At 38.9% G+C, this 23,195-nt stretch overlaps 1 protein-coding gene across 2 annotated transcripts in view; it reads right to left on the reverse strand.

The window, feature by feature from the left end:
• Positions 1-23,195, reverse strand: part of LOC124721678 (exonuclease 1) — a 166,721-nt gene that overhangs the window by 47,178 nt on the left and 96,348 nt on the right. For both annotated transcript variants that reach the window (XM_047246751.1, XM_047246752.1), the window contains 5 exons: positions 22,325-22,540; positions 20,618-20,902; positions 12,031-12,172; positions 8,912-9,019; positions 8,538-8,814 (listed from right to left, as the gene is read on the reverse strand). In XM_047246751.1, coding sequence (XP_047102707.1) covers positions 8,538-8,814; positions 8,912-9,019; positions 12,031-12,172; positions 20,618-20,902; positions 22,325-22,540 — 1,028 coding nt within the window. The remainder of the gene's footprint in view (positions 1-8,537; positions 8,815-8,911; positions 9,020-12,030; positions 12,173-20,617; positions 20,903-22,324; positions 22,541-23,195) is intronic.

Below are 23,195 nucleotides of genomic sequence, written 5' to 3' on the forward strand. Positions count from 1 at the left end.
AACATTCACTTACTGATGTAAGAATTGGGCATGGATGTTTACAAGTGAGGTTCATGTGATGACAAACAATTTTGCAATATATTTTCTTCAATATTGGTCTTTTTCTGTAAATGTAGATAACTAAGTATCACATGTTGCATGAAAAAATGGTATTTCCAGTAAAGAATATCGATATACAGCTATGTTAGTGTTACTTCATAATTTCTGAAACTTGAAAGCATCTAAATTTGTCACATCTCGAATCGATCTCACAAGGAATACCTTGAGCGCAGAGTCACAAGTAGAATCATTAGTAAGGCTAATTTGAAAGCGCTGTGTTAACAATTATGGGAGGAAAAATATTAGCTGGTAATGGCTCGCTATGTGCATCAGGAGGGTGACAGAAAATCAGATGATGTGCGGGGGTCAGCGGGGGGGCAGAGATCAACCTTATGGGATGTAGTATATATTACACTTCACAAAATGGACATCATTAGCATTCAAGAAATGTTCAAAACAAATCATGAACTTGCACCATGAACATCAAATGAAAAATGGTGCGCCACAGTGATAACTCAGGTTTGCAGCATCGAGATTGGAAGCGAACTCCTAGGGAGTTACAAACCGTGTAGGACACTCAGCTAGGCATCCACTCTTAAAGAATGCATTGGTGTAACTGAGTGATGATAACTGATGGAATGTGATGGCAAGCAACCAAATCCTTTAAGATGTTGCTGCAGATAGTGTGATTACATGTTTTACAAGCACAGAAAAAAAAAAAAAAAAAAAAAAAAAACAGACGTTGACTTCGTCCTGTGGTTCCAGATGGTATGAACAGCAATGTCACGCACTTTTCAGGAGTGATAGTTTGCTCTAAAGGAGTACGATTTTTATATGCACACCAGGAATCAAGCAAAAGCAAGTTATTTTCACCAGCTATTGGCCAAAAGCAGTGTTCACACCATAGTTGTAGTTCCCTTATGCCCATTTTCCCACTCTTGCCTACTGTGACGTAAATATTCCCTACTGCCCTTGCAAGATCACGTCCACAAAAATTCTTGCAGCACAATAAATTACTTTCCATTCAATTTACCATATAGATTAACAGTCGCCTAATTGTATATGAATATGGCAAGGCACTGATGTTAATGAATCTTGATATAACACTCTTCGTATCTCTAATTTCCAGCATTCCTTTCATATGCATTTCCTCTTCACATCCTGATTGGTTGGAGATGAAAACAAATTTCTTACTGAACAATGAGATAAGTTTGTTTATCTCCCCTAAATTTTTTCATGCCTATTCCACAGTTTGCTGTGCATTGTCAAATTGACATTTGGTCTGAAATTTTGTTATCTTACATCTTCCAATTCTGTAGCACTATGAATTATTTAAGAATAAAGGAGACAACTCAGTCAAAGGCAGAAGCACTGCATCATCAGTAGGTACAAAAAGGGGGGATGGAGAGAGGTAGGAGGCACGAGGCAGGGAGGGGCTGGGAGGGGGGGGAGGGGGCATCTAGCAGCTTGTAGGAGAGGGGTGAGCCATCTGTGAGCTAATTAGGAGTGCAAGCAGAAGGGGCGGGTGGCAGACAGATAGGCACACAGTCTCATAGACTAGGGAGTAAGATAACAGCACACAACTAGCAGATGTGGGGACACAAATTGGATTGGGGGCAGGGGATGTGCACGTGCATAAGCGCGCCCCCCCCCCCCCCCCCCCCCACACACACACACACTCACTCTCTCTCTCTCTCTCTCTCTCTCTCTCTCTCTCTCTCTCTCTCTCTCTCTCTCTCTGTCTCTGTCTCTGTCTCTGTCTCTATTGGGTTTCAGGGGAGGAGGGGGGGGGGGCAGGGAGAGCGGCATCTAGTTACCTTAAGTTTAGGCCCAGAAGGTTATGTGAAAAAAATGATGTGGTGTAAGGATACCTCCCATCTGTGCAGCTCAGAAAAGCTGGTGGTGGGGAGGATCCAGATGGCACGGGTTGTGATGCAGTCACTGAAACCTCATATGTTGTGTGCTCTGTGGCAAGTTGTGCCACTGGGTGGTCCTCCTTGTTTCTGGCAACAGTTTGGTGGTTGCCATTCATTCTAATTGACGACTGGTTTTGTGTCATACCAATGTAAAATAATGTGCAGTGGTTGCAGCAGAGCTGGTATATAACATGGCTGCTTTCACAGGTGGCCCGGCCTCTGACGGGGTAGGATAAGCCTGTGATGGAACTTGAATAGGTGGTGGTGGTGGTGGTGGTTAGTGTTTAACGTCCCGTCGACAACGAGGTCATTAGAGACGGAGCGCAAGCTCGGGTTAGGGAAGGATTGGGAAGGAAATCGGCCATGCCCTTTCAAAGGAACCATCCCGGCATTTGCCTGAAACGATTTAGGGAAATCACGGAAAACCTAAATCAGGATGGCCGGAGATGGGATTGAACCGTCGTCCTCCCGAATGCGAGTCCAGTGTGCTAACCACTGCGCCACCTCGCTCGGTTTGAATAGGTGGTGTTGGGTGGGTGGAATGGGCAGGTCTTGCATGTGTGTCTTCCACAGGGGTATGATCCTTGTGGCAGGGGATTGGGGATAGGTGTGGCATAGTGGTGGACTAGGATGTTGAGAATGTTGGGTGGGCAGCTGAACATCACTTTGGGAAAGGTTGGAAGTATCTTGGGTAGGATGTCTCTCATTTCAGGGCATGATGATGACAAGGGGGAGGATGGGCATGTCTTTGTGGTTGATTCTTGGGATGGATGTTTGTTTTGTTTTAGGGCGCAAAAACAACTAGGGTCATATGCCCCCATGTCAAAACTATAGAACAAGAAGACAAAGAGGAGGTAAAAAACGACAACACGTCATGCCCAATAGATGTAAGAGAAGACAGCTAAAAACAGCGACATGCAGAAAGGTCTATAAAATACACCATAAAGAAACAGAGGTCCAGAAATATTATTTAAATGGCGTTCGCCATATTGCTATGATGGATAAAAAGTAAAACACAGTCGACAGCCCATGTGTCTTTTTCTAAAACGGACGATAACTCAGACGGCAAACCCAAGTGCAAACCTAAACAGTGAAGAAATGGGCATTCCATCAGGAAATGGTGGACTGTTAAAACTTGGGCGCAATATGTACAAATTGGTGGGGGAGCACCACTTAACAAATGACGATGGCTAAAGAGGCAGTGCCAAATACGCAACCTAGTTAAAATGACCTCCTCACGGCAGAAGGGCGGAGTGGAGGTCATCCAAGCTGCTTGGAGAGGCTTAATAACCTGGGGCTTATTCCCATGAAGGGATGATCAGTGGCGGTGCCGAAGTGACACCACCTCCTGACAGACAGTAACAAAGAGATCATCAGAAGGAATATAAGAACTAGTGGCCTGAGGTACGAGGACTCAGCCTTGGCACGAGCATCAGCAACCTCATTTCCAGTCAGACCGACATGACCAGGAACCCACATAAACAGCACAGTGGCTCCATCATGAGTGAGTAGATGACAGTTTCCCTGAACCTGTTGCACTAAGGAATGGGCAGTGTACAGCGCACAGAGGCTTTTTATGGCATAGAGTGTCTGAGCAGATGACACAATCGAAAAGCTTGTGTTGCTGGATGTACTCCATGGCCTAATACAGGGTGAAGAGTTCTGCTGTACATACTAGGCAGTGTGCTGGAAGCCGATACCGAAAAATGTTGGTGCCCATGACAAAGGCACACCCGACACCACAGTCAGTCCGAAGGCCATCAGTGTACATTAAGGTACGGCCGCGACGTTCCGTGTAAAGGTCGTGAAACTGGAGTAGTGACCTTAGGAAGCAAATGAAGGCCAAGGTGTACACGGGCCGCCGCACGAAGCCAAGTTGGTGAAGTATTTACACCAACTGGGAAAGTTGTGGGGAGCAAGAAGTTAAGCTGCCGGCACAAGAGCCGAAAGCAAACTCCAGGAGGTAACGGAGAAGAGGGACGCACCCCATACTGGCGATCAAAGGTGTCATTGAAGGATGAAGCATAGGACAGGTGGCCATGCATGGCAGTTAAACGCCATGCACACCTGCTGAGGAGAAAGTCACAGCCATCGGACAGTGGTAATTCAGCAGCTTCTGCAAACAGACTCTCAACCGGGCTAGTGTAAAAGGCACCAGTGGCCAAACAGATGCCACAATGGTGGACAGTATTGAGACAGCGTAAGAGGGACAGATGTGAAGATGCATAAACAAAGCACCCATAATCTAGTTTTGAGAGGACAAGACACCAGTACAAATGTAGGAGGGTGGTTCGATCTGCACCCCGGGATGTACCATTGAGGACACGTAGGACATTGAGGGATCGTATTCAGCGAGCTGCCAGGTACGACACATGGGAGGACCAAGAGTGTTTCCTATCGAGCATGAGCCTCAGGAATTTTGTAGTTTCAATGAACAGAAGAGCAACAGGCCCAAGATGTAAAGATGGTGGGAGAAACCAATTGTGCCACCAGAAATTCATACGAACAATTTTATCAGTGGAAAAATGAAAGCCATTGTCAATGCTCCTTGAGTAAGGACAATCAAGACATCACTGAAGACGGTGCTCAATAAGACAAGTCCAGGGAGAACTGAAATGGATGGCCAAATCATCAACAAAAAGTGAGCCGGAGATGCCCGACAGGAGACAGGCCATTTATAGGCCTAATGGGGATAGAAAAGAGGACGACACTTGGGATGGAACCCTGAAGCACACTGTTTTCTTGGATAAAGGTGTCTGACAAGGCAGAACCCACACGGACCTTGACAACTCGGTCTGTTAAAAATTCTGCAAGGAAACACGGCAGGTGACCATGTAAGCCCCATGTCTAGAGAGTACGGAGGATACTAGTCCTCCAGCAGGTGTTGTAGGCTTTCTCCAAATCGAAAAACATGGCCACAGTCTGCGATTTCTGCAGAAAACTGTTTATGACTGTGCAGTCATTAGTAAATTGCAAGACTTGAGCCACTATACCAGTCAAGCATGAATCATACATTCCATACCTTGCAAACACAGCTGGTGAGAGAGATGGGGTGATAGCTAGAAGGTAGGAGTTTGTCCTTACCGGGATTAGGTACAGGTATGACAATGGCTTCATGCGAGCACCTGAAAAATGTGCCCTCTGCCCAGACGAAATTGCATGTATTAAGCAGAAAGTGCTTGCCCACAAGAGAAAGGTGCTGCAACATATGAATGTGAACAGTGTCTGGCTGTGGGGCGAAGGATCGGGATGAAGTGAGAGCTAAATCGAGCTCCTCATAGTAAAGGCAGCATTGTAGCACTCACGATTCAGAGAAGAGCCTCCTCTGGTCGTTTCCAATGGAGGAAGGCAGGGTGATAGTAGGAAGAGCTCGAAATTTCCGCAAAATGGCGGCCCAAGGTGTTGGAGATAGCAATAGGGTCCATGATGACTTCTACTCCTGTCAAGCTGGAAACTGGATCTTGGGCCCCGAGAACCATCGTAGGTTGGCTCACACAACAGAGGAGGCGGTGGAACTGTTAAAAGAACTAGTGAATGAAATCCTGCTCACTTTTTTGCTATCCTGAATAATGCGACGACTCTGTGCATGCATCTGTTTATAATGAATGCAGTTTACCATTATAGGATGACAGTTAAAAGTGCAGAGAGTAGACCTCCACAAGTGAATTGCGTCGCAGCATGCCTCAGTCCACCAAAGGACCGGGACATGGTGTGGTAAAAAGGAAGTGTGGGGAATGGAGTATTGTGCAGCGGTAAGAATAATGTTTGTAAGATAGTCCACCTGGTCATCACAACTGGGGAAATTGTGTTTGTTGAAGGTCAACAGGAAGGAGTAAAGCCACCAGTTGGCCTGAGCAAGCTGCCATTTGTGTGTGTGCGCAGGTGGGGTAGGAGCCAGCAAACACATAGCACACGGGAAACGGTAGCTCGAGTACATGTCAGGAAGAAAGGACCACTCGAGACAATGGGCAAGCTGGGCAGTGCAGAAGGATAGGTCCAAATTGGAATAGGTGTGCGAGGAGTCAGAATGGAATGTAGGTGCTCCTGTGTTAAGGCAGAAGAGATTAAGTTCATTAAGAAGGTCAGCCATGAGGGCACCTCTCTGACAGGTTATGGGAGAACCCCAAAGGGAATGGTGTGCATGAAAGTCATCAAGCAGCAGAAACGGGTGAGGTAGCTGCCCAGTAAGTTGGAGGAAGTTTGCCCTGGTGACATTGACAGACAGAGGGATATGAATGGTACAAAGAGAAAACATCAGGTGAGGAAGAAAAAGGCGAACTGCAACAGCTTGAAGAAAGGTGGTCAGCGAGATGGGCTGACTATGAACATCATCCTGAATGAGCAGCACGACGCCCCCATGAGATGGAATGCTGATCTCAGAGGGAAGGTCAGAAGGCAGAGGCAGAGGCTGAGGCTGATTCAAAGATCCTCTTCGATAGTGTCGCCAGGTGATACCCTCATCCAGCCGACCTCCACGTCACCGGTGCGCACCACCAACCGTTTTTCTGCGTTGGATCCGCAGATTGACAGTACAAGAAAGCCGACGCTTCAGTGAACGCCATGGAGCAGGATCCTCCTGCCTCTTGGCTTGGTAAGCACTCATAATTTATAACATTGATGAAGGATAGCGATCTTATTGTGATAAAATTATATAAAAGCAGTCTTGATCGTAACCAATGTTAGCTTCTGACTAGTTTGTGATAACAATAAGTTCGCTGTTCTCTGACAATGTTATATAAAATTATGAATGCTTTACCAAGTCAGGTTTTGGTAGAATTGAAAATAATTAGAGGAGTCAGGTGCCATCGTCATTGTGGCAAAACAAGTGCTGTATCATTTGAGAGATACAGAGGCGAGTGAGTGTGCCGGAACTTACCTCAGTTCACTGCTACTATCACAACGCATCTTTGCGTAGCACCTACATACCGCACCATAATTTAAGAAGTTAAAGTTGCTTTTCCAAACTTTGTCAGCATGTGCTTTAGTATGTTAATGTTTAAACTGTCAAATCTCAGGTTGATCAGATGAATATCTTTTGCCAAATACATGTTTTTAAGAAAAAAATAAGTGTCACTAAACAATAAAGCTGGGAAGCCAAAAATTGGTCATAATGTGCAGATGTATGTCAAAATTAACTGGCACAAGTTTCAATGTGATTAAAGCAATACTTTGGTCATAATCTATGTTTTTAAGAAAAATTGAAGGTGCTAAATATTAGACTTACAAATATGAAAATCTGTATGAAGCTTTAGTTAAACACAAAAATAGAAACTATGTGACCCCACTGATCTACCTCTAATAGTTTTTGAGTAATTTACTGAAAACTAAATTTGGAACAAAAACATCCTTATTTGTAGTAGATTAAGTATCTGTTATATTAATGTTACAAAGTTCTGATTACAGCATGTGATGAAACCTATTAAATAATAGAGCTATAAAACGTTTCAACACCTTGATGTTCATAACAACTGAAACAAGGTCTCTTATTAAAGTTCTGTCAGTTCCATTCTAAAAATTCTAGATGGCAAAGTTTATATCTAGGCAAGCCAATTCGTTTCCTGCGAATATAGCCATCTTAACTACATTCACACAAAAATTATGAAAATTCAAAATTAATACACAACAGTGTTATAAAATATTGTGTCCGAGTAAGCAGCTGTTTAGAGGCTACTACCAGGGGCATAGAGCAGATGACAGCAGCTGTTCCCTTGGCTGTCCACTGCGCCCATATATAAATACAGCCTGATAGGCAAGGCTTCACTTCACATCCAGCTACCGTACGATCCGCATCAGTCAAATGCCTGAGTATGCACTGTCTTGGATGACGTCACAGACAGGCTGTTAATAAACGCGCATTTTCAATAATAATAGAAAGTGAATTCGTGAGGACTGTACACTGTCCCGGATCGTTTAGATTTGTGAAAGGACTTCACTTCGCACCCAGCTACCTTATGGTCCACGTCAGTCAAACGCTGGAGTACGCGATGCCTCAGATGACGTCACAACCAGACTGTAACTAAACTCATGTTTTCAGTACAGATAGGAAGTGAAATCACGAGGACTGTACGCCATCTTGGATCGCTTAGATTTTGCAGTAGTTACTGCTAGTGTGCCGCGCATAATGTTAACAAATCCGCGTGGCAAGTGGTGACAATTATTTTTCACTTTTGTGATGAGCAGTTATTTAGATTATCATAAATAACAGGGCGAAAGACCATTTAATGGTAGACATTTATTAATAGTAAAATTGTCAGGAATATTACTATGTTTTGTGTGTGAAAGTAGATCAAGCATATCCATCAATTACAACTCAAAATATTCATTTATAATCATAGTTCCTGCTCTCTTTTTTTCTTTTACAGCATTTTGAAACTGGAACTTTACTTAGAATCACCCTGTACTTTAGGAGTAATGGAGACCATTCAATGAAAAGCCAAGTTGTTGAGAGGCACATGTATAAAAGAAAGAAAACTTGCCAGCTTTCTGAGTAATCTTTTCTCAAGCTAGAGGACACACCCAAGCATGCATGCATGCGCAAATACACAAGCACACGCACACACACGCATAAATAATTAAATTTACCTGCTTCTTATAACTTGGACACCAGCTTCCACATTTTTTTTAAATAATTTAATCCTTTTACAGGATATGACTTCCCTTTCAATGTTGCAGATATTTTGAATTTGTTCTCTGTTAATGCTCAAAGCAAAAGGATTTCGTGCCTTTCTTTGAGTCAAAACAGGTGAAAGAGCATCAGGGAGTTTAGGTTTTCTCCGCGGTGATATACAATGATTCTCTTTCTGGCTATCATCAATACACTGCTTCTTCGGATGAGGCTCTTCTTCAGATGATCTGTCATCTAAAATAAATTAGTGTAAGAGTAAAAACTTAGTGTTGACTATTAGAAAATACTTTTTGTGATTTATGAAGCCTAGTAAGTTCATTTAAAAACTTACCATCTATTATCTCTGAATCGTCCTTTAAACGAGGTGATGCATTCAATTTCTTTGCGCCATATAAGGCCTGCAGCTCTCCTGACGTATGTATATCCTTTCCTGTATCAGCTAAAATGTAAACAAAGTGAACATAAATAACTCATATATTTATATCTTTTTGGTAAAATGAGGACATGCTGAAATATCTATGAATTTCTTATGTGAAAACTCTTAAAAGATTTTTAAATAAAACAAATGTTATTAACATTACACATCTTTATTCTTCATGTCTACATATTTGCAACGCTCTGTAACTAGAGGCTTCCAAATGTGTAACATAACTCTATGTGGTACGTGAGAAACAGTGTGCTGTAGTTGAGTTCGTCCACACATAGAGCACTCTCTGCTTCAGCATGGCAATACCAGACCACACATAAGTGCTGCAACATCTGCAACAATCTGACTGTAATCTACCATCCTCTATATAGTCCCAACCTGACCCCATCCGATTTACATCTGTTTCCAAAACTTAAAGAACACCTTCGAGGACTTCACTTTGATAGTGATGAAGCAGTGCAAGAAAATGTTCGGTTGTGACTATCAATGAAGTCAAACATTCTACAGTGACAGTATCAACAAACTGGTGTCTCACTGGAAGCAATGTGTTAGCCACCAGGACGACTATGTTGAGAAATAAATGACAGAAAGAATAAAGATGTAGAATGTTGATAATGCATGTTTTATTTAAAAAGCTTTAAGTGTTTTCACATAAACAATTCAGTGGCATTACTTTTCAGTGTGCCCTTGTAATAAAGATGCATACAAGGTAATTAATTTCTAGGCTGTTGTGGATTTTGGCATAAAAACTGCATGATACTGGAACAAAAAACCTTAAATTTGTGATACATATTTCTCTTTTTATTAGATGATAATTATAAAGTAAAATTAATTTTTCCTGAGAAGTTCATAATTATGGTACCATTTCCTAAGTTACACATGTCACAAACTCCAAAGGTCAATTCTTATTGATTAAACTGTTCATCAATCATTATCTTCTGCCATTAAGGACACTTGTGTCATTTAAAGTAGAGTTGCTGCTTGTGATTTGCATACAACTGTTATGTATCTAATTGTATTTAAATGAAGGCACTAGTTTTTAGTAACAAAAGCATATTGCACAGAAACTGGGGATGTACTTAACAGCCAATCCACAAAGTCAAAGGTCCATACAATTTAAGAAAGTGGCAGCACAAATGTGTGAGAGGTTAATGAGCATGTTCTTCATATCCGAGTACAGAAAGCCTCAGGTTTGTGGACTTTTTAGACAGTCAAATCCATCGCTTTCTATTATGAGAAAAATTCATGGCAATTAATTCTTTAGATCTACCATAAATGTATTTTTCATCCGCACTCCTTGCTCACTTTAGTAGCACAGGCAGGATTCAAATTGAACCATGTTCAGTTGCTGAGGTATAAAGTTAAAATCCCTGTTTGTTATCATCACATTAAACAAGACAAACAGCTGACATGGTTATCTGCAGGATAAAGTTACCTTCTACATCTAATGTAACCAGAAAAATGTTTGCCATGGTTGCGTTAGTTTCACTAACCATAAGTTATACCCTCCACTTCCAGTTCAATTAGCTCCAACACAAAAAAGACTGTCTTCTTCGACAATGTGGTAATGACGTGTCAAGGAATACCATATTATGCCACAAATCTTATTTGCATGTATATCAGATTGCTCATTTCCAGGGACCATTGTGTGTCAGTAAGCAAGGAAAGGATGTGGCAGTAACATCAAATTCAACAGATTATTTGTAATATTGGATCACGCAGCTCCATGCCCTGCTGATACCAGTATTTTAAGATAATGCGTGTTATCTCTGAGAACTGAAGGGCACTGATAGAGTGGTACAATGAAAATACTGAGGGAGAAACTGAAAAACAACATGTCACAGTAATTATGTAACAAAAAATGTTAAAAATTATATATAAAAACAAAGATGAGGTGACTTACCGAACAAAAGCGCTGGCAGGTCGATAGACACACAAAATTCAAGCTTTCGCAACAAACTGTTGCCTCATCAGGAAAGAGGGAGAAAGAGGAAAATAAGACGACAGAAAAGATTTCGAAATGCAACAGTGACAATAACAAACGTAATTGTTGGATTCAAATTAATGATATCAATATAATGGAAGGAAACATTCCACGTGGGAAAAATTATATATAAAAACAAAGATGAGGTGACTTACCGAACAAAAGCGCTGGCAGGTCGATAGACACACAAACAAACACAAACATACACACAAAATTCAAGCTTTCGCAACAAACTGTTGCCTCATCAGGAAAGAGGGAGATGAGGCAACAGTTTGTTGCGAAAGCTTGAAATTTGTGTGTATGTTTGTGTTTGTTTGTGTGTCTATCGACCTGCCAGCGCTTTTGTTCGGTAAGTCACCTCATCTTTGTTTTTATATATAATTTTTCCCACGTGGAATGTTTCCTTCCATTATAAAAAATGTTAAAACAAAGACATAACACAGGAATCGCTTGGGAGGGGGGGGGGGGGGGAGGAGTACACAAGAACACTAAGTTTTACTGTGGCCTCCTCCTTTTGATACAAACATAAACATGAATTACTTTCCAAGTTTTAAGTAAAATGTGGAACACATCATGATAAGTTAATTTTAATGTTTGATAATCTTAGCAATTTACTGCTAAGTAGCTGTATCAATCTATAAAATTTCTGTCTTCAAAATGTGTCAGTGTTGAAATGATAAACCCATCTAAGTCTACATGTAATGAGACTTGCATGCCAGTACTTGCTTCATTTCTTGATTTGTGGATTCAAACCATATAGCCTCCCATAAACTGAGAAGGAAAACTGTTATACCATTAGACAGATATACTACATTACTGCCAATGTTCTTCCTCCCATCACCAACTCAACCCCCTGTATGCACATGGCAAAATTTTGCAGTAAGACTATCATGTGAGCACAGATTTATGCTATGAGCATTATTCAAAATGTTGTTAGATCACTTTTCAACAAACATTCCTGTAATTAATTTGGTATATACATGGAAAAAACACAACTGCTTAAATTTGCTGACTACTATGGAGCTCAAGTTATGCTTACTTATAACAATCCTTTTGGGTTTCACTTGTGTATCTGTTTTCTTAGTTTGCACTGGCAGCAATTCATTGATGCTCAAAACAGAAGCAGATGTCCAGATGCTGGGCTGACTTTTATCTGCTGGCTGTCTAGTGGAAAATGAATGCTGAAAGCATGAAGCAAAAACAATACATAACATAAAATCTTCTTTGAAATAGGACATGTAAGCTCTTTGTCACATACAGATCAGTTATTATGTAATTATACTCTAACAACATTTATTCTTTTCCCGGTCACAAAACATCTAGCTTTTTTTGCGTTGGTCTAACAAACCTCAAAACTTCTCTGTCACAACTGCACAACGAGGTCTATATGCAGCATGAATCTCTCTAAATTAATCTCTAATATAAAACAATGACTTCATAAAATTTTATGTCTACCATTTCCACTTACTATATATTAAAACATAAAACAGAAACGTTGCGTCCCAGCTGTGTTGTCATGTGATAGACACAACTTTTGACACTGCGTCACTACTCTCTGAATTAGAAACAGGAGAAACATTTATGACTAGAGATAGTAGAACACATTTTACCTACTACAAAATATACATCAGATCTGGAAATAAATAACTATGTTTCTGTTGTGACTCGCTGATCTTTCAAAGTGCCACCGCGCAGTTATGCGCGTCCTCTACATGCGGCGCTGTCTGCCAGCCATGCTGCAGCAGCGCCACCTAAGTGGCCAGCCAGCGAGCAGCCGCTAGACTCGGACTCAGTTATGGTTTGGTTGTTAAAGTGGCACTCGTCTTACTCTGTTTACTTGATTTGTGACTTCCATGTATTGCATCGTCCTTGAAATATATTTGTTCAACTTGAAGTTATAACAGTTTCCTACCACCCATTCTCTAAATTCAATCCCCACTACTGTTATCATTTGCATATGCATCTCCTATGAGAAATAATTTCATATAACATTGTTGGAGAACAGCAATCTTTATTGTCGTAAAATTATTTAAAAACCATCTTGATTGCAGCCGATGTTAACTTCTGACTGGTTTCAGCCTTTTAATTACAGAATGTCATCATCAGAGTTTGCACTGTAATAACAAAAGTAAAAGTGCTATGTTACATAAAGGAGCCAATGATGTAAAAGTGTACTCTAAAACAGTGCACCATTACCCATCTGGATGATGTGCCTGACTCGCTGTGGAGGTCTCTGCCACAGAAACTGATGCTGATGGCTAAGCAGCCACAAGGGTGCTCCAGAGCCTAACGCATCGCCGTCAACCAACGGGGAACGAATTGCGTATTGTTTTGAGTCTTCATTTTTAAATATTTATCTTTTAAATTTAACTAACAAGAAACGAGTTTATACCCATTTATGGTTCATGTCTATGTTACTTGACTTAATGACATTTTAAAAGATTTTTATATATTTGAGGAGAATTATAGTGTAAAAAACAGTTATGAGTTAGCAACAAATATCTTTAACGTAGATATTTCACCAGGAGCTTGGTTTGCCTCACTAGATATAAAAAACATATGTACTAATATTCCAGCAGCAGAGACCATCGAAATTATCACAAACAACTTAGTCAAGCATTACCTGATGAACTGTGAAGAAATTTCTGAAATAACAACACCGTTGAAAACCACTTTCAATTTTAATAGTTTTACACTTAACAGTAAATTTTTGCACTCAGAGGGATGACAGCTATTTTTGTCAACAACATTGAAAAAAAAAAAAAAAATTTTTTTTTTTACGACAAACCACACATACGTAATAAAGTCATTTATTACAAATGTTATGTAGATGACACGTTATTGCCATTAATGGCTCTGAATAAGATCTTAACTCTGTAATGAGTTCTCCGAGTAATTTGCATCCAAATTTTATATTCACAATAGAACATGAAACACAAGGAACCATTGACTTTTTAGATCTGACTTTTTCTAATAGAAATGGAAAATACTTGTTTAGCATTTTTAGGAAACCAACAATGACTGATGGCATTATTAATGCTAATTCGTGCCACCCCATGAAATAAGAGAGCTTTCTTCTTAACCATGTTGAATAGAATGGTTGGTTGGTTGTTTGGGGGAAGAGACCAAACAGCGAGGTTATCGGTCTCATAGGATTAGGGAAGGATGAGGAAGGAAGTCGGCCGTGCCCTTTCAAAGGAACCATCCCGGCATTTGCCTGGAGTGATTTAGGGAAATAACGGAAAACCTAAAGCAGGATGGCTGGACGCGGGATTGAACTGTCGTCCTTCCGAATGCGAGTCCAGTGTGCTAACCATTGTGCCACCTCACTCGGTTGAGTAGAATGATCAAACTTCATTTATCTACCAATCAAATACAGAAAGAAATCGAATTTTTAAAACAAACTGTATCTGCTAACAACTAATTCTAGAATAGTTGATGATCTTTTCCAAAATCTATGATCAAAACAACCACGTGCTCCTACAAAACAGACATTTTCTAAAATGATATATATGGGAACAGTATCTAACAGAATAAACAGACTCTTTATAAATTCCACTTTTACCATTGCTTTTTCAACCACGAGCATGCTTTTCAATAAATTCAAACACATTATAGGCAAATCTGATAAACAATACTGTGGATCAGAAGTGTATAAGTTAACTTGTAACAATTGTGACAAAATATATATTGGCCAGACTGGTTGCAATTTTAAAACTTGCTTCAAAGAACACATCTCAGGTACATCATGAGACAAATCGGTTTTTGGGCAACACCTTACTTACTAACAGTAAATATTCAGAAGGTTACATCATGAATAATCTTCATGTAATAAACACCAGCCCTCAAGGTTTACTTTTAAATATGTTGGAACAATTAGAAATTTTTTTTCACTATAGGAAAATCATGCTAGCTCTGTTAAACGAACAGTTAGATTTTCATGAAAAAGTCCTTTTTGAATTATATGAAGACATCTTTTGAAATACAGGATACTTGCTCCTCCAATTATCTACAGTTCTATTTGATTTTGAAGCTTCTATGTTACAGCCATTTATGATTTTTAGTGTCATATAGACAATAAATCTTATAAATATACATTACTCTAATAGTTGTGACTCTCTCCTGATACACGATATGGAACAATCGCAAAAATATTACTTTATAATACCAGCAATGTCAACGATTTTTACAAATGACATGGATAAGATTGTAACATAATATCTACGTTTTTAATGCTCTTCTTATGATATATTTTTATTCTAAGCTCCAAACGATTCTAAATTATTTGTAACAAATAGTTTCATCTTGTGAACAGTGATGTATTGCAAATTATCCACAATAATATAATGTGGCTAAACTGGTGCCACTTCCGTGAACAATGCCCCTTTTATCTTTGGTAAGTGACATCAACTGTATTTTTATGATTAAATTACTGTCTACTAATACACAAAAGTCAATATGTATAATTTTCATATTAATATGCCACACATCTGGTTTTATTACGAATAAATAGCAGCAGCTATAGAATTAATGATATTTCAGTGCTACTTATATCCTCCAGACACTACTCTGGACCCCAGTTAATGAATTACACTAAATTTTAATGCATTTTATCAGGCTGGCTGTAACGTAGATTATGAACCATAATAAATATAAACTCATTTCTTGGCTAGTTGAATTTAAAAGATAAATATTTAAAAATGAAGACTCAAAACGATATATTTAAGATATTGCTTATTGGCTCATGGCGATGCCTTAGGTTCTAGAGAACCCTCTCTATACCTTATATAACTTGTGGCTGCTTAGTCATCAGCATCAGTTACAGTGACAGACCTCCATAGCAAGTCAGGCGCTTCGCCATCATCCAGATGGGTAATGATGTTTCATTTGGGAGAACACTTTTACATCATTGGCTTCTCTATGTAATATAGCACTTTTACTTTTGTTATTACAGTGCAAACTCTGATGACAGCCCATAATTAAAAGGCTGAATCTGGTCAGAAGTTAATATCGACTGTGGTCAAGGCTGTTTTTAAATAATTCTGTGAGAAACAAGATGACGGCTGGTCAATATGTGAGGACTGATGGTATCGCAACCAGCCGTGTGTTTTTAAAATGCCTTTATTCAATGCAGCCAGTGTCGGCGCTACACTGCACTGTCATCAGGCGCTATGTACATCAATATGACAACAACATTAGTCATACAAGAAACACAAAAACAATGTCATAATAAATGCTATCTAATACTCTTCCTACTCTTCAATTAATAAACATAATGATTCCACAAAATATTTACCACATTATCATTACATGAAAAAAAATTCATACATGAATCATAATTAGTTCTGTCCAGTAATTGAATTAATTATAAATCTCATACAGCTAGAACATGCATCTACTGCTTGATAAGAGTAGCCAGTCATTGAATACATTAACCTAAAACAGGATGTCCTAGTAATAGTTGTGAATTCAAACACATCACAAACTAAGACTGTCACTCAGTGACATTAGTAAATAGTATACACTGAGTACCCAAGCCAACCAAAATGAACTTGTACAAAATATCTCACCATCATTATATCCACAGTAGCAATCATAAGTTAGTCGAAAAGGCATAGACTGTATGATAAAGTTCTACTATCTGTGTTTGATACAGGTAAACAAGCATAAGTATAAAGCTCTAACAACAGCAAAGATTACAAATTCTCAAGTGTTACCCTCTTGTCCATAATAAACTGCCCACATTCCCCGCTCACCACAGAAACGCAGTTTGCGGTCACTGCAAAATAGGATCACAAAACAAAAACTTTCTATGAAATCTTATTATATCACCAGTCAGACATGACCAAACAACCCTCTACATGATACAGACAGCACAAAAGGAAGGTAAATTTGTATGCTACCTGAATCTGTGTTTGGCATCACGTAACACGATACTATACACTCAGTTCCAAAGCCTAATAGCAGTCACATGGCATATGCATTAACACCACATAAAACACACAATATCTCAGATGATGACAAATATTGAAAGAACCTGTGCAAATCCTAGCACATCTTGAAATGCATGGCTGGCCTGATTCCAAGGCAATACTATACTAGTATTAACAGTAAAAGAACTGAAACCTGTGCAGTGCCCACAGATCACACATAGAACAGGACACTGTCACATGACACAAAGGACATAATTTACCAGCATTAACAGGAAAAGGGAATGAAACATATTCATAGCGCCTAGATGTCACACAGATTAAAACTATTCCGTCATTAGATGGATAGCATAAGCAAGGCACTAAATGAACAAAACGTTTAGTATAGGTCATAAATGCCACGTGCAGTAGTATAACAATCATACGTGTATCAAAAATCACTCCTGTATTACTAAAAGGGCATTAATTTCTAGCACAGTTACATCAGTAGTCCTATGTTACTGTGTCAGAAATATATGATAATGTCGCCACCTACAGTTGCAGGACAACCTTGCAACATGTATGCCTACACCGGGACTTATCCAGTAACAACATGTCATGTATCTCATGTATGTAATTAACGATAACCTGCATGATCCATTAGGGAGCTACATATTCAGAAGAACTATGTACAACATATCATGAACTAATGTACAAATAGGAAGCCAGCCAGTAAACAAATGGTTGAGCTGTATGAAATGATACCACACTTCTTACTGCCTATCGTCATAAGGCTAGCAATTCCTCAGCCATGAATAAGAAAAAAACTGGCTATAGTACGATAATGTAATTGCACATTATTTGGCCACAAAATAACGAATAAGGTACACCATAGTTAGTGGAACCTCATATTCAACATATTCTGATAACCTTACTTGACATAGGCATTTGCATTGAGAATTTCAGTACACCCACATAAATTACCTTAAAGTCTAAGGTATGTTCGATACCAAGTATTATCATATCAGAAATAAAATATTTCCTGCTAATATTAGTGTATTATTGCCTTAGAATCTTACGGTAGTGTCCTGCTTCATGTAACACATGGATGAGTTCATGCCTATGGACACTTCATTCATTTTATCTTATCTGAAGTAAAACAGGAATAGTTCCTTTTCCGCGCATTCTGTAAATGGCTATTACAGGTACTACTGTCTATCTGATCTAGACAGTATTGTTTTTATTTTATGTATTGCTTCTAATAGCCATATAATACAGAATTTGTTCCATTATATGTGACCTACAGGCACTACGGAGGTTTCCGTTGTTTTACCGTTAATACTAGTGCAGTATTGCCTGGGAATCATCTTTCATGTGCACTACTCATATGATGTAGAGGACTGTTTAGCCATGTCTGATTGGTAATATCATAGGACTTTACTGAAAGATTGTGTTTTGCGATCCTATTTTGCAACGGCTGCAAACTGAACTTCTGTAGTGACCAGGGAATTGTAGCAGTTTGTTCTGTATGGGAGGGCAGCACTTAAAGAGAGGAAACATTGTGCTGTTGTTGGAGCTATATACTTAAGCTTGTTATTTATGAACAATTTCTCACATTTCACTTATATTAGACAAAGGCAGTGGATCGTCATATACAGTTCGTGCATTTTCAACTAACTTACGATTGCTACAGTAGATATATTGATGGTGCGATGCTTTGTACAAGGTAATTGCGACTGGATTAGGTACTTAATATATAATATTTATTAACGTCACTGAGCAACAGTCCTGTTTTGTGACCACTTTGAATTCACAACTACTGTTAGGGCATCTGCTTGAAGGTTGATTTATTCGATGACTGCCTACTCTTATTAAGCAATAGACGTATTTTCTAGCTAAATGAGATTTACAATTAATTTAATGAACAAATTATGATTTATGTATGAATTTCTTCATCTAATGATAATATAGTAAATATTTTGAGGTATTATTATGTTTCTTAAGGGAAAAGTAGGAAGAGTATTAGGTAGCAATTATTATGACATTGTGTTTCTTGTGTGACTAATGTTGTTGTCACACTGATGTACACAGGGCTTGATGATGGTGCAGTGTAGCACTGAAACCTTTCGCACTAAATAAAGGAATTTTAAAAACATATGGCTGAAAGTGGTGCCATCAATCCTCAATACTGTATCATGTTATCTGAAAACTTTATGTGAGCAGGCAGCTCACTCTGCATATTTTGGGTGAATACTACTGCTTAATGGTTTTACAGAGTACTCAATGCGTCTAAAAATTTGAAATGCTTTTCCATGTTAGATTTGGTCAAAGAAAGAAACTACTAGATGATAAATAATCCAATTAAAAAGCACTGAACACGCAGTGAGCACCACAAAAGCAACAAAATGCCTGGGAGGTTGAACAAAGTGACCAGCATATTCCAGAAAGTCATGAATCCTGTACTAGGAGAAAAGCTCTTCATTTATTTCTGTGGCATTATCATGGAAGTAAGTATACCAGCATCAAAAACTGAAGGATGAAAATAAATTTCTCATGAAGTGAGATTGCCAAGTAGCATAGTTCGTCGAATCTTGAACCGCACATAGAAAGAATTGCTACAGTGGGGAGATGTATTGCAGCATGTTCACATGCATCAATGACCATCCACATGAGGACAGAAGTTATGCACTTGGAACATACAATTCCATCCAAATGACAAAAGACCAATTAGGGTTAAATGTCTGTTATGGCAAAGAGTAGATTTCAGATTTCACTTAAAAAGAATTAATACAAAAAATAAGAGGGGGAAAAAGAACACCCCCCCCCCCACACACACACACAAGTTGGAATGGGTTAGTTAATTTACTAAAGACAAGAAGAGTATAGCAGCTTTTGATATGTGGTATTATAGGAGAATGCTGAATATCAGATGGGTAGATCAGATAACCAATGCGGAGGTACTGAAGTGAAATCGGGATACAAGAAATTTATGTCATAACTTGATTAAAAGGAGGGATTTGCTGATAAGACAAATCTTGGGGCATCAAAGAATAGCCAATCTGGTAAAGGAGGGAAGTGTGGGGGAAGACATTGTAGAGGGAAAACAAGGCCAGACTACAGTACACAGGTCCAAATTGATGTATGTTGCAGAAGTTCTGCAGAGGTGAAGTGGTTCGCACAGGATTACCTAGCCTCAAAAGTTGCATGAAACAAGATTTAGACTGAAGATGACGACGACAACAACAAAAACAACAACAACAACAACAAAAAACAAAACAAGAACTCAAGTCTACAGAGAAGAGATCAAAATATTATAGAAGATATGTGTGACTGCCTGATTATTATAAAGGGGTAAGCCAACCAATCTGCATCACATTACAGTTTATACAAATCATCAGCTAAAACTCTTAGGTGGTATGCTACATCACTGTTGTTCTAGCTACACTTTGTGTAATGTCTTTGATTGTGCAGCCCCGCAAACCCAATATGTTTTTACCATGGTACGATTTGATGAGTGCTTGGACTGACCCAAGTTTAATACTTTTAATGGGTTATATTTTACAAACATTTGAAAATAATTTCACAGCCAATGCTGTAAAGGAACAGAAACAAAATAATAGGTATTTTGATCCGACCAATGATAACCAGTATGGTCAAATGTTATCAGTCAGTTTTTTCAATACTAAAATTATACAAATAAACTGCCATGACACATACCTTCTGTATCCTGTCTGGGTTAAAATCATCCACTGGTTTCAAAGTGAATGGGTCTAAATTTCCAAGAGCCAACTGAAAAGCAATGTCATCAGGCATCATTTCACCAACATAGCTATTGTGCTCATATCCAGCTGGAGGCTCGTTCAGTGGCACTAACTTTCGAGTCATGGGGTCATAAACTAATTGATACTTGAAAGTTGCAACTGCTTGAACAAACTCGTCGCGGTATTCATTAGAAACAGACAGATTGTGCATGTTGAGATGAAGAGGTAACCGCCTTAATGCCTGTGAAAAAGATAAGAGGACATTATATAAGACAATTATCAATGTGAGCAAATTAGCACTACAGTCTGATTAAAATTACTTGATTGTTGACACATCACATGCTGGAGCTAGTTTCCTCCAATCAGAACACTCAAAGTCACACCCAAAAAGTTTGCCGTTGCCAAACTGCTACAACACAGGTCAGTTCACTTCCAATTCCTTGTCCAGCATTCTTTCTTGATATATTTGGATCTTGAATAATGCATCTGGCACTTTTATTCCATAGTTCATCACACATGATAACCAAACCAAAGCCCCCACCCCTCACACACACACACACACACACACACACACAATGCTAATGAGATATATATATGTTTCATATACAGCACTAACCAAACACAACTGGATACTTCTGCACCAGTCTTGATTCAGCGTGACATACAGTTATCATAATCACAGAGATTGTCTTACATTAAATAAGCTTTGCATGACATTGTGTGAAGCCAAATTTTTGAAGGCTGCAATTCATCATTGTGACTGGGTCAGCAGAGTCATAAATATAATTACTGAATGCAGTGTTGAATCGCACCGCACCAGTTAACGCACAAACCTAATGTGTAGAAGGTTGTAGGTTCAAGTCTCATCAAACAGAGAGAAAAATTTTTATTTATAAATCTAATCAAAGGAGTTTGATTATTATTTTTAGTAAATTAATTTGTTTACATGCATTTTTTATTTCTAATTCTTTGCCATGTCATTTTTATCATCATATTCACTTTTCTATTTGCTGATATTTTTCTCCCTGTCATTCTTTACTCATCTGGAGGCTGCCTGTGTTGCCTATAATCTGCAACCAAGTGTCAACAAGGACTGTTCATCAGTGTCTGCTCGTGTAGCCAGTGTGAGGATAGTGTCAGGTAGCCAATGATAGTGAGAAATTACAGTTTGTATTTAGTGCTGAAAATGACTTCCTCTCTGACTTGAGTTAGCTCATAGAGGCTATCTTTAATCGTTGTGAATAAAGCAATTATGATTGTAGTTCTGCCACATATTATTTACCGCCATTTCCTCAGATACATTGCACACTGTGAGATCGTGGTTAATTTATGACACGAGTTTAAATTCAGAGCTACAAAACATGTCGTCTGCCACAGAACAGTCATCAACCATCAAATAATTTTAATCACACTATAGTCGTTAGCATACTTTTCCAAAGTATGCCTGCAGTGACTGCCTCTGCCATCCAACCCACACTACGAGTTGTTCGACACCTCTTAAAGCTCTCCTTTACAATGTGTTTTACGGAAGACAATAAGAGAATGAATGAATGAATGAATGCTAGACTCACATTATCAACTGTGTATGAAATATAAATTTCCAGCCAGTGAGTATTTAAATCAAAAAATTGTGTATAATGCCGAATAATATCAGAAAACTTACCCTATGTATGTCAGGATCAGCTGTCTTTGTTACAAATTTTAAAGCTTTAGCAAGTCCTATACCAGGCAAAGAAGGTAAATAATCACAACCAGACAATATGCACATGTGCCTAAATTTATCAAACTCAAAATTCTCTGGGTTTGATCCCATTGCTAAATGCAATTTTTCTTTTTCTACAAGTAGTCCATTTCCACTTACATCCATCTTGAACATAACCTATGACAGAAAAAAAATTCTGCATTATATAGAATTTAAAATTTATTAATAAAATACATGAATAAATACATTAATGAGAAATACCTATAAGTGTGTGTGTGTTGGAAACTGACAAATATCATTTTTGAACACAGTTTAACTAGCAGTAAAACACAGTGAGTGGAAACTGGTGGTCCTGCACTAAAGAAAGTAAAGTATTTTCATCTGTCAGGAAGGTTACAAGCAGTATTTTCTGTGATGCAAAATGGGTTTTCATATTGATTATGTTGCAAAGGATAAATCAATAACTGAAAAATCACTAAAAAAGTAGAGTTTCGGTGAAATCGATGAAAAAAAGAATTGTGTGACAACAGGGAAAAAAGGAGGGGGAGGGGGTGGGGGGAAGCAGAACAATGGACATGCTTAAGAGAGAAAATTTAAAACCTGAAGGATTTGGAGAACACAACGTTGAAAAATTTTCTCTATTCAACAGATTTTGCACCCTTTAACTCCTAACTGCTAAACCATCTAAAGAAATTCGTGGCTGCTAAATACACTGTGTGTGTGTGTGTGTGTGTGTGTGTGTGTGTGTGTGTGTGTGTGTGTGTGTGTGTGGGTGGGGGGGGGGGGGGGGGAAAGAAGCACACAGAAGGGAAAGTGGAAACTAAGTGAAAAT

This window comes from Schistocerca piceifrons, chromosome X (assembly GCF_021461385.2).
Source record: "Schistocerca piceifrons isolate TAMUIC-IGC-003096 chromosome X, iqSchPice1.1, whole genome shotgun sequence".
In the NCBI taxonomy this organism is placed as follows: domain Eukaryota; kingdom Metazoa; phylum Arthropoda; class Insecta; order Orthoptera; family Acrididae; genus Schistocerca; species Schistocerca piceifrons.